Source organism: Symphodus melops, assembly GCF_947650265.1.
Source record: "Symphodus melops genome assembly, chromosome: 21".
NCBI lineage: Eukaryota > Metazoa > Chordata > Actinopteri > Labriformes > Labridae > Symphodus > Symphodus melops.
This window is the reverse complement of record NC_136711.1, coordinates 14,162,345-14,174,669: the sequence shown is the minus strand read 5'-3', so window position 1 is coordinate 14,174,669 and position 12,325 is coordinate 14,162,345. Positions and strand designations below refer to the sequence as shown.

General features: G+C 41.5%; 1 protein-coding gene across 1 annotated transcript in view; it reads right to left on the bottom strand.

Annotated features, from left to right (window-relative positions):
- Positions 1-12,325, bottom strand: part of pax2b (paired box 2b) — a gene marked incomplete at its 5' end in the record, with an annotated part of 29,885 nt that overhangs the window by 8,314 nt on the left and 9,246 nt on the right. The window contains 2 exons of the mRNA XM_079372323.1: positions 5,418-5,532; positions 8,232-8,407. Coding sequence (XP_079228449.1) covers positions 5,418-5,532; positions 8,232-8,407 — 291 coding nt within the window. The remainder of the gene's footprint in view (positions 1-5,417; positions 5,533-8,231; positions 8,408-12,325) is intronic.

Below are 12,325 nucleotides of genomic sequence, written 5' to 3'. Positions count from 1 at the left end.
ATGTGTGTGTGCATTGCTAACTATTGTCTAACTCTCTCAGCAAACACCGACCCAATCTTTTTCTCATTACTATTATTGCAGCAGCTACAGCAGTCATACATGTTGAATAAGAGTAAGCACGGTTATCTCATTATTAGCTCTCTTGAAAGAGATGAAAACCATGATGAGGAGGATCGGTTCTGTTTCAATGGTACATCTTCTTATTATATTCTAAAAACCTGGATATGCTGCTGTGCATGGAGTGCATTTATTGGCCGTAAAGTTGCAGTATTGTCACAAAAGACGAGAAAAAAGAAATGTCCTTGTCCTTGTTTCCTTACCTCGTCACATCTTTCCCCCCTTCTTTAAACTTCAGAACAAACTGATCAATGTTGACTTATCAGTGCATCACTTCTTCAAGTTGACTCACTCATACACCAAAAGGCCATTAGCATTTATGCTAATTGTTATAATATTGTTTTTCAAGGTTTGGCCTTCTTATGGTTTAAGAAATCAGTGAATAGCTAGAAAACGTTACTCAGTGTGGTTTCATCACATCTGACCAAACCCTGATCAATACCAGCTCTGATAGCGATCCAGCACATTGAATCAGAGTATGGATACTTTTTCAACTTAAGCTTTATCAACTTGTTCAAGAATTGGTTTTAATTTGGAACACAAAAGCACAATAAAATACATTTTAGCTTGTTTTTTTTTTTTTTTTTTTAGTTCTTTGGTAAAATCAGACATTTAGATTTTGATCTGCAAACATACAAAGAGCAAAAAATTAAATAACATAGAAAATATATATAAATATAATATTTTTTTCTGATTTACCCATTTAGCTCTTGGTTTAGTCAACAAACTGAAATGATTGTGTGTGTTTTTTTTCATAGCGATAATAATTGCAGCCTCTGTTAGAACCTTTATTTGTATATTCCAGGATACAGTTGGCAGTGACTGCCAGCAGCTCTGTGACTGCTGCTTTATGTCCGCTTTAAAGCGCCTCTTTCAGAGAGGCGCCGGTTTAGAGGACTCTCTGTACAGCAATGATAGCCTCATTAGCTGCTTGCTAGCCTTTGTTGTTTTTTTCAACAGAGATGTGTGTCCAGATTCTCATTAAAAGATGGCCTTCTTTATATTGTCTACTGTCTCTGATTGAACGCCAACAAATCAAGTTACTTATTTTCCCCGTCCCCTTTTTTTCCTTCCCTGTGAAAATAAATCAATCAGAAGATGTTTTGGTTTGCTGTTACAAAAGCCTGTTGATTTCCTCTTCGTTTTCAGAATTGGCTTGTTGCAGGGATTAACAAAAAAAGAGGCAATGTGAGAAGTAATGACAGAGTTACCACTAGAGTTATTCTCTGAATCGTTTCACTGCTGTTTTGCCAACGTGTTACAAGATTTATAGATTTATCTCAACCCACAGCAGCAACATGACAAGAAAAGTTATTCTCCGGTTTCACAATAACATCAAGTTGGATTCTTAAAAACCAAAACAGAAAAGCAGGGTGACCTCTTTATTTGGCACGGTAACAAAGTCGTTTGTGAATGACTCTTTTTCGAGCGAGAGTATTAAATTTAGCATGACAGGGACACCTTCATGTTTGCTACAACAACAACCACAAAATCTTTGACCTCCATTTTCTAGGCTATATGCAGAATGGGGCAATTTATCACCAGCCAAAAAATCTCAGCACCCTAATTAATTACAACTAAGTAAAGAATGTTTGGAGAGCCAAATTGCTTTAATTCCCCAAACGCCGGCTGAAAGTCATTCATTATCAAATGTGTGCTCAAAGGTTAGTTTGCTTTTGTGAAGACGAAATAAGCATTAATTTCGAGGCCTGGGCGTGCGTGTCCCCCTCTGGGGGGCGACAGGCGAGCAGTTTGTCATGAGGCCACACGTCACTGACGGCATGTTCACTGTCTGATCTTTGCTCGCTGCTCACTGGACAACGGCAGGTCTTGATACTTCCTGTGCAGAGCTCTCACTCAGCCTAATTGATTGTGGATAGTTTGTGTTTCCTGCATGAGGGTTTGTTTCGAGGGCTGACAGGAAGGGATAAAGGAGCGTACAGAAGCAGCTGCTTGAGGAGGAGAATTGTCATTGACACTTGGGCTTTGAGCCTTTGGAGGCCTCCATTAACAGGCCCAGCAGGGAATATGTTTAAAGAGTCTTCAGTATGCAACCTCTGAGTGGAGATGTGTAAAAACTCCCACTGAGTGCTCAAGGGAATCCACTCAGTGCTCAAAGATGCCTCTTCAGTCTGAAGCACCAGCGAGAGAACAGGTGGGCTCTGACTAATTTCAGGAAATACAGAAACTCTCTATAGAAATAGTGGACAATTGGCCATATCAAGGCCATCTCTCCATTTATTTCTCAAAATACACAAAAAAAAAGTTCCGAGCTCCTCCTTCCGCTTTTCATAAATTCACCCACCGCTCACACTATTTGAATTTCAAGCAGTTTGAATGAACAAGAATAAGAAGAGATGAAATCCATCTCTCGAAGGGAATTCATCAAAGAAATGACTTCCCATATCAACAATAGAAATTACCTCACAATATGCAATTGTCCTTTCCACATATTCATGGAGCCCTTTGGTGTTTTTATGGGGTAAGAGGGACTATTTAGCAGCTAATACAGCATTAATGTGGAGGAGAGGGAGAGAGAAAAGAAAAAAAGCAGTTTTAATGGAAGCGGCTTCTTGCCTCTGAATTTCGATGATGGGCACAAAGGCCTTAAATCCCTTTCTTATTTGAGCTTTGCAGGTACTTTTCAGACCTAATAGGATAAGCAGAGGACACAAAAGATTTCTATCTCCAGTCTTTCAACTCACAGAGAATCCCGATCTCTGGCAATGAGCACCTCATGAATCATTCATTTTTAATAGATTATGCAAATTCCAGCACATAAAATCAACAAGATCAATAACTGCAGGCGTTTTTAATTGGTGTTCAAAAACATTTTAAGGATGAACATAATCTCCAGCTCTTTCCCCCGTAAAGACACAATTAATTTGAAATTGGATCTCAGCCTAAACACTGCAGATAATTTACTACTTTTTTGCAAGGCTTAAAATTCCTCTGGTAGGCTTATCTCTGGCAAGTAAACTGTAATACTCAGCCATTAGAGAGACCACACACCTGAATATCACCCAATATCCAGCGAGGCAAGCACTGAGGGAAAACAGAGCCGAGGAGCCACTAACTAAATACTAATTAGTAGAAGTCACAGGCATGTTTGTTCCATTAGTTTGACCTCCGAATGCTTCATTTCTCTTCGCCCAAGTCAACTCCAACAGCAGAGAAGGACGTGGACTTTTAGAAGATGATGAAAGTATTCACTAAGTTCACGAGGATTGTAACAAGACAACTGTGTGGGCGATTTTAAATACATTAGATAGACAGCAGAAATGCTGACCCATGCCAAAGTGTTGGATAACGTCATCATTATTTTCACGTGTGGATAAAAATGAAACATTTGAAAATATTGATGGAATTTTTCATGAATTATATATTGATGATGATGATGGTGATGATGATGGTTCTGTTCGATAACGACTTTTAATGTTTTTTCTAAACCGACTAAAGTTCTCAAAAACTGCCGTAATGTTGACTCAAAGCGGTTTGTTTGCCTCCCTTCGGTTTCTGACAGACGGCGACTACCTGTGCGAGCGCAAACTCAGCCGAGAGACTTTTCCAAACAAACGTGGCGGTGTCGGTATGAGCATCGTACTTCCGAAACGATGAAGACAACTGAGTTTAGTCTTTGAAAACTTTTAAGGATGAGATATAACCGGAACATTTTGATGGGAGAAAGCCACAATTCCAGTCTGTGGTGAACAGGCTACAAGACGCCCGCAGTACGCCACAGCGGTCTCATGTTTCTGTGATTTAAAAATTTCTGCGTTTTTTTTTGTAAAAAAAAAATTGACCTCACAGTAACCTGCCGCAAATAAAATCAGAATTAAGAGAAAAATTAGTAGAATAGTAGTAAATACTGGTATTTATCATGAAAACAGGGGTACGAATAACCAGGTTTGTCTGTGTGCATGTAAACACCATATCCTGAATGTGATTGAAACCGGGATACGGTTCATATCCAGGATGCTCAAGTCCATGTGAACCCTGTGTTTGATCGCAGGCTCCACATGGAACCTGCCAATGCTGTTTTTTTAAATTTCATCCGAAACGTCACGTCACTCTTACACGAGTGTCTGATGAACTTCACTGTCATCTCATCTTTCTCCCTCGACACATCCGTCCCTCAGCGCCTTGGAAACAAGGTGGAAAACAAAAGCCTCCCGCAGACCCAGAGCCGCTTCCTGCAGGGGCCACGCTTGTATAAAAGGGACACAAGCACACACCTTTCTTCTCAGGAGTTCCTGCCTTACAGGGGAAATCTACCTCCCACATATTAATGAGAAAAGGGCCCTTTCTTTGCTCATAACACTGCTTGGCTATCATCTGAGAAGGGGGGCTGCTGCTGCTGCTGCTGCTGCTGCTGCTGCAATTTTCAATCACCTTGTCCTCCCCCACACAGAACTCATTGCCTTTGATGGCTGCTGCATAATTATATGAATTTTAATAAAAGCTCTGTATATTAATCTCAGGGCCCTCTGACAGTCATCGTAAACTTTCGGTAAACTTAACCTTCTTCTTGGTAATAACGCGGCAACAACGAAACAATATTTCAATTAGCCAGGCAGTCATTAACTGTGACAAGGAGAGGAAGAGGAGGAGAGAGAGAGATAGAGATAGATAGAGAGAGAGAGAGAGAGAGAGAACTAGGAGGGTGAAATAAATGATCATGGTGTTAAGAGTTAGGCGGCAGAAATGCCAGAGCGTATTTACAGAGGCACATTACTCGTTCTTCCATACACACAAACTGTCTCCCGCGCGAACAAATCACAGGAGCAACACAGCAGTCGACAAGCAGTCCGTCCTGCATGGTGGCCCTTTTTTTTTTTTTTTTTTTTTTTCCCCTTCCTTTTTTTTTTTTTTTTTTTTCGGTGAGACCTTGCTCTGATACACAGTCAGTTCTGATGTGCTGACACCCAAAGGTCCTTGTCCAGCGGTGACTGAACAGCCCCTCCGCCCCCATCACACCCCACAATCTCTCTTCGCCGCCCTGCTAACTCAGCAAAAAAAAAAAAAAAACCAGGCTGAGGACAGCTGCTAAAAGCTTTTATCCCGTCATCGTACCACCTTTTCAGCTCAGAGTGAAATGGTATGAAAAAAGTCTTCACACTTAACTTTTTGGTTTGCTTTTATTTTCACACATTTAATAATTTGTCGTTTTCTTTTAAAAAAAGAAAATGTCAATTGCACAAGCATGGTTTTTTCTTTTACAGTGTTGAAAAAAAAGAAAACCCTCAGCTGAAGCTGTGGCTCGACAGCATAAAGGCGGACTGAGCGGCACTTGATCTTACCTACAGGGTAGCTTTGCGACACGCTGGGGCCCAGGTCTGGGTTGGCGCTAGAGGATAAACTGGGCTTGACTTCGTCCAGGCTGGAATTCAGGCCAGGGAGCGCGTACTCATTAGCCTGGGAAAAGGACAGTTGAATCATTACACAACCAAACAATACCTAGATGGAAATCCTCCCTTCTCCTCCTCCATTAAGCGCTCCACACAGGCCTGCGCGAGTATAAATTTGTATGAGAGCATTGTGTGTGTATGTGTGTTTGTGTGTGTGTGTGTGTGTGTGTGTTCAAGCTGCAGGGTGGCAGTTCAAGCATATCATGAATGTATTTTGGTATTGTCTGAGAGGAAGTGGGATTTTGAGATGAGTGAAAAGCCAAGGCGTCAGCTGGCCCTTTGTGCTTGACTGCAGTGCTACCCCTGATCAGCCAAGGGAGAAAGCACTTCTGCTTTGTTAGCGGCACACCATGTGGCCTGTTTGAGGGACACCATTCACCTTTTTTTTTCTTCTTTTTTTTTTCTTTAAATATAGTCTAAACCACCTTTTAAATTTCATGACATCTCATCCCTGAATAGAATCATTTTTACAACTTGAACTCCGTGTCACCGTGTAGCTGTTTGAGCTTTTCACGTATTGTGTGAGTTTAGGTGTCAAAGGCAAGTTTCATCCCACCAAACTGTAATGTAGTTTAACTAAATCTGTGCAGCCATGGACAACCATACGCTTTGTTATTGTGTGCACCACTCTCCAATATTAGGGCCAATATGATACCAGAGTTAACAGAGTACCAGTGCAAAAGACTTGGTGAATTATGTACTTGAAGATAACTCAACTCTTATTTTATAAACGTCTATATTCGTTTGGTGTTTTTTCCTACTGTAGCTCAAACCTGAGTAAGTCAGACAATGAGCAACTTTGAATTACAAAGCAGAAACTGATTCAAAAAGGGTAAAAGGATTGGACCTGACGCTGGATGCATACTTTCTGAAGTAGAGATGTTTGGTTCCCAGCGATACGCCTGATGTATTTCATTTGGTGCCAAAACATCTCTCTGTAAACAACATCCTACTTACTCGCGATAATCAACAATAATCACTTTATTAGGATTGTTTCCTGAGCAGTTCCAGTAAAGGATGTTCACAGCCAAGTTTGCGGATTAGCCAGAGTAACTGGGACAAACAAACATCAACGCTTTTTTTACTCCACAAAAGAAAGAAAAAAATCCCATTAGTAAATTGAGTGAAGTGACCCTTTTTTTACTTCCTTTTTTTTTTTACTCAATCCAAAAATAATCTTGTCCTATCTTTTCTCTCCTCGTCATGTTTCCTTTTGTAAAACAGCTAAAGTCACCCTGGCAGATGTTTGGAGGTTTTCTTTAATGAGATGAGACTTCCGGAGTCTGAGTGTTGACAATGTTTGTCCAAAGCCCAGTGTGAGCCTGAGTGGCTCAGTGGGCCGCGCTCTCCCACAGGGGGGGACGCCTGTGACCCCACTCTTGTCTGCCACTATCTCCGATAAACTCTAATTGTCTGCTACAACTGTTCACTGGCACAATGTCGGATGTTTTCCTCTATTCTATAGGCTTCAGACGCCAAACAGACGTTTTATCATGCAGATAAAGGGCAGAAGGGGGAAAACTGAAAAGATGGCTCTGAAAGGGATGACCAAATGGCTAGCAGAAGTGTGGGAGGGGTGAATCCATTGAGTTTTGCATCTCCAGAATGGGTTTTTAATGCCTCACTACAGAGCCCAGACACTGGCTAATAGGGCCACATTTTCCAGAGGAGAAAAAAAAAAGTGTGAGGCGCCCATGAAAGGGAAAGTGCTGTGATTAATATTGCATTAAATTAAACCTGATTTTTCTAGACTGTTTCTGGCCTCGTTTTTCCCCCCCCCTTACTCGCTCCCTGTTTTTAGTCCACCTTTTTCCCCCCTCTGCCGTTTAATACTCTCCCTGACGCTCTTTGTGATTGCAAGTCATTTCCAATTCGTTTTGGTATTGATCTTCCAGTAGAAATCAGTTTTGTAATTAGCTGCAAATTAGGCCCTCTTCTGGAGGTGAGGCCTGTCCCCCTGATTTATCACCTGCGTAATTCTCCCCGATTGGAAAGAAATTAAAATGAACTCAATTAGGCGACTGCTTTTGCTTTATGGGTCCTACTTGCTGTTTGGTGGGAGAAATTAATAGTCTCTTGTTATTTAATAGTATAATGAAAGTAAATAAAGGTTATCCATTGAAATAAACCCAGAGCTTTTAATAAGCGCTATTTTCTGGCATTTTTTTATTTTTTGCATGGGGGTGGCTGTTCCCCAAATGCCTTTAAATTATTATTTTTAATGAGGATGGATGGGAGGAAAGAAGGAGCAGCGATACACGGTTTCAAACATCCATTCCATGAATACATAAAGATGGCGTCAGTCATGAAACGTCAACATATCACGCAGGGTTGGAAAATAAGAAAGCCAAGAAGCAGCAGTTGGATAACAGCAGAAATGAAGAAAAAATGCAGGTATTGATTAATTTCTTGTTGCCTTACTGTTATTCTCAATTATAGGGGATACAAGGAATGTGTTTTTCATCACAAAATCAATAACGTGTGGGAGTTTTCCTGGTGATCCCTGCAGCATTTTACATGCGGGACTGTAATCCAGTGCTTGGCTATCTCAGACGTTTCTTTAATTAGCTTTGTTTTCTGGGCGGTGTGGTAATATTTGTCACAGTTTTTTTTTTTTTTTAAATATTTGTTCATCATCACATGCACATTTTGTGTGTGTGTGTGCGCGTGTGTTTATAAAGTGTGGCGAGTTGCATTGCTACTGACCTGTTCAGGTTTGATGTGCTCCGATGTAGGGAAGACGTCAGGGTACGAGGGGCGTTCAAAGACCCGGTCCAGCGCTTCCAGCTGCTGCTGGGTGAAGGCATCGGCCCTAAGGTGTTTCCGTAAACTCTCCACACTACCCTGAGAATCACTGTTTGGGCCAGAACCATCTGAACCATCTACAAGAAGAGAGAGCAACAGTCGAGACACTGACCCCGGGAAGCTGGCCTTTACTTCATGATATGCACTTTATATTCTCCTCATGTTTTATTTTTTTTCCCCCCTCTGTGCCTCCTCTGTGGGAGATCTGAGGAGTACAGGAATGGATGGAGTGTGGGTTTTTTCTGCCTCTTAATGGCTGGAGTGAGCCACTGGCTACATCACACAGGCTCCCCCCCCCCCCCCCCCAATCACAGTAGCAACATCATGATCTGAAAGCCCTCTGGTAATTGATGGATTACCATCACTTGCAAATATATACATGTTAAGGCAGGCATGTATACTAATGAAAGCAGCAGCTAGCCTATTATTGTTCCCTTTTTTTCCCATTCAAGCCAGGGGATTCCACCCTCCCCAAAACCCTTGCTGAAATCAAAGGCAGTTTTTTTTTTCCCTTAAAAGCACAATTTCCCTTTCACAATTCAATTCTGCTTTTATCCCCTGCAAGTGTGCGGTTCCATTTGGAAACAGCGGGCAGAGGACAAGAGGCTGAATACAATTGTACAGTCTAGTTCAATCACCCCGCTCTCAAAACACAGGAATTTTTCTCCTGACTCCTGACCTGATTACCCCACTGTTGGGAGAAGGATGCCTTCGCTTCTCCTGTTGTCACTTGCGTGTGCTGCTTTACAGACCACCATCCCTCCGTTCCTCCTCCATCAAACCCCCCCCCCCACCCCACACACACACCCCCCCACCCACTGCACCTCCTCCTGGCTGCAGTGGCTGTAGGTCTCCTCCCTGGATCGCAGAAAGCTTCAGCCCCCTTACAAATCTGTCATTCTAAATTTGCGGCAGATTATGTTCTCCTCTCAGTGGGAGAGCGGTGATATATGATATGCAAGGCCCCTATTGATTGCCTGATCTGGTGGCAAGAGGGAGCTGAAATGAACTTGAAATGAACATCATGCCTCAACTCATTGTGCGTATAATACTCTACTTAATCCCACATTTTTCTCTGCCATGGAATTCAATTGATCAATCATGTCTGTGTGATAGTACCATTTTGGAGGGTTATTGCCATTCTATTCTGCTGCTTGACCTTTTTTTCTCAGGCTGAGGCCAGAGGATGAACCTGGCTCTCCTGTGAACGAGCTATAAAACGGTGCGTTTGTGTGTGTGTGCCTGAGCATGTGTGAGTCTGTGTAACCTGGGATTGGGCTTCGAAAAAAAAAAAAAAAAAAAATACACCTTCAAAAATGTCCGACAACAAATTATTTCTGATTCGTAAACGATATCTTCTGTTTTTCACAGCACAAATGAGTGCATGACTTATTTGGAAGTGGTAACTGATTTTCCAGATTGTTAACAGTTAAAGTTGCATAATCAGATCTGAATGGCCATGGCAATCCCAGTCCTCCTCCTTACATGAGTTTGACACAGTGGGGTGAAAAGTTCGATTGCAACAGGTGACGGATTGGTGCATTCCTATGACATATGTATATACACACTGTTTTAATCCAGATTAAACTCTTGATTTAACCAATCTCACTTCTTCACACCAGCTCTTCTCTTTCCAGTGTGATCAAAAGAACTCCCCATTTTGAGTCGCATGAATTAAAGAACAAAAGGCTTAATTCCCTCACTCTATCTTTTAAAACCTTTGTCCTCTTCATTTATTATCAATGATTATTGCAATTTTCTTTCTGGAAGAGTGCGCTGCAAACACTAGTGTTCCCATGACTGTGGCTTGTTTCACGTTTACAACTTTTGAACGTTTGCGTGCACTGAATGACGTTTTTTTTTTTTTTTACATTTCTGTTTTTACACAACGTGGAAAATGTTCTTCATTATTATTTACACACATTTTCCCATAATTAAGTCCTGACATTTGCCAAGGTTTTAACCTCATTTCTTGACATGTTTTGGACAGAAAGTTGTGAATGAAGCATTGTTGTGAATTCATTAAATTGACTCACTGTTGGGTGCAGTTTAGAGGAATCATTTGTCATTTCAGGGAAAAGCCTGATGGTGATTGGCGTTGCTTAGCGATAAAACTGCAAAATAGTCACTCGACACATGACAAAAAATACCAACAGCTCGGAACTAAATATGAAACATTACTCTGCTCAGCCTCAGTTAAAGGCCCTCACCTCCCATAGCTGCTTCATGTCACTTTATCAAACTCAATTGTTCTCTTTGCTACCAGCGCAAATAGAGTCATTAATTACTATCCATCAGCCGGCCTGAGCCACAAAACCTGATCAATACCACACACACACACACACACACTTACACACACCATATTTGTCATTCAACCACTGAGGAATACACTTCCCACACACAAGACAAACCATCCTGGGTCAACCTACACTCTTCCTCCCACAAAACCCATCTGGCCTCCCAAATACCGATCCCACCAGACAAGTCGGCGACGATGAAGACCCTTCTGGTGACACATTGAAGATTTAGGTTGCTTTCTTGTATATGTCGATCAGTGCTATGCAAACGTAACTATTTCTTGGATAGCAAAGTATAGCACAAGACTTCTAATAAACTGCTCCAAACGGCACGTTTTTCTGGTCTAAGTTGGTGTCTTTCAACAACAATAGATCCCTAATCCCCCGTCCTCTGTGGTTGCTACTGTAACCATGTCAACAAAGATCTCTTTACTTTTGTCAAGCAGTTATTTTAACCCAAACCTTACCTCATCTTCCATAGATCTTTTCTGTCTGTGAACTTATTAAATGTAACTTAAACAGTGAAAAATGTATACTTAAAAATAGATTTTATGTCGCGTCAATTTAGGGAAGTTATTCCAAAGTTTTTTTCTTTTTAGTAGCTGATACATTTCAAACAAATGTTGAGCCTTTGGAAAATGTTTTCGGGTCGGCCTGAAAAGCTCGTCTCATCACTACAGAAGTCACTTCCAATATTTGGACATCTCCAAATGCACCCATTATGCTACTGTTTGGCCACAGTGGCTTTGTTGGTGCATTACACGCTTGTCCCGCTCTGTGGTCGTTTATTGATCATCGGGTTGTAGTTGAGTGTATTCATCTTGACATGGCTCCGTATTAACACTCCGGTAACGAGGGAGCAGCCTCCATCAGATCAGATAACCAGCTCTATAAAGCAGACTCCTCTCTGCGGGTTCGGCACCCAGAGGTCAAGACCCCTAGCAGGAGGCTTTAGCCAACGTAGCTCAGGGGAGTTGGGAGTGAGTCTGAGTGACTGCCCGCCAAACAACAACAGAACAATTATCACAAATGAAGTGCAGATTGAGTGGTCAGGCTATCTTTTCTGAAAATCGTCTCGAGGAGAGAGAAGGATTTTAAATAAAGGTTGACATTTTCACACAATAAAATGAGACTTATTGAGTTTTTTTTGTCGGAAAGAGGAGGTGAGCTGGCACCTTGAGGTCATGGAAGCCCCCCCCCCTCCTCTCTAAAGAATGAGCTTCAACTCCCCCCCCTCCTCCTTCCCAATCCCTCCGTTGGCTCCATGTTTAAAAAACATGTCAACATACATACTCGCTCATTCCCTCAACACATTGTGATGTATTTCACAATAACACACCTTCATAACTTCCCTCCTAATTCAATTCCTGGTTAATGAAATGAAATGAAAACAAATTGGATGAACTCAGCCTCATTGTGGTTTTGTCTAATTGAGTGTTTGGATTATGTTAACATAAATGAAACACTGAATTTGTTTGATACACGCCTCGACAGGTCTTTGATCGTTGTGGGAAGAGATTAGATTGAAGATTAATGAGAAAATGCTGGAAAATCACTTATTCAAAATTGCCAAATATTTCGTTTTGGAGCTTTTTAAACGTGGGATTCTGCGTCTTTTCTCACTATCGTGATCAAATTGAAGTGTCTTTAAAGAGCGACGGCTGTCTATCAAAGAGCATAAGAAAATTACGACCTTTT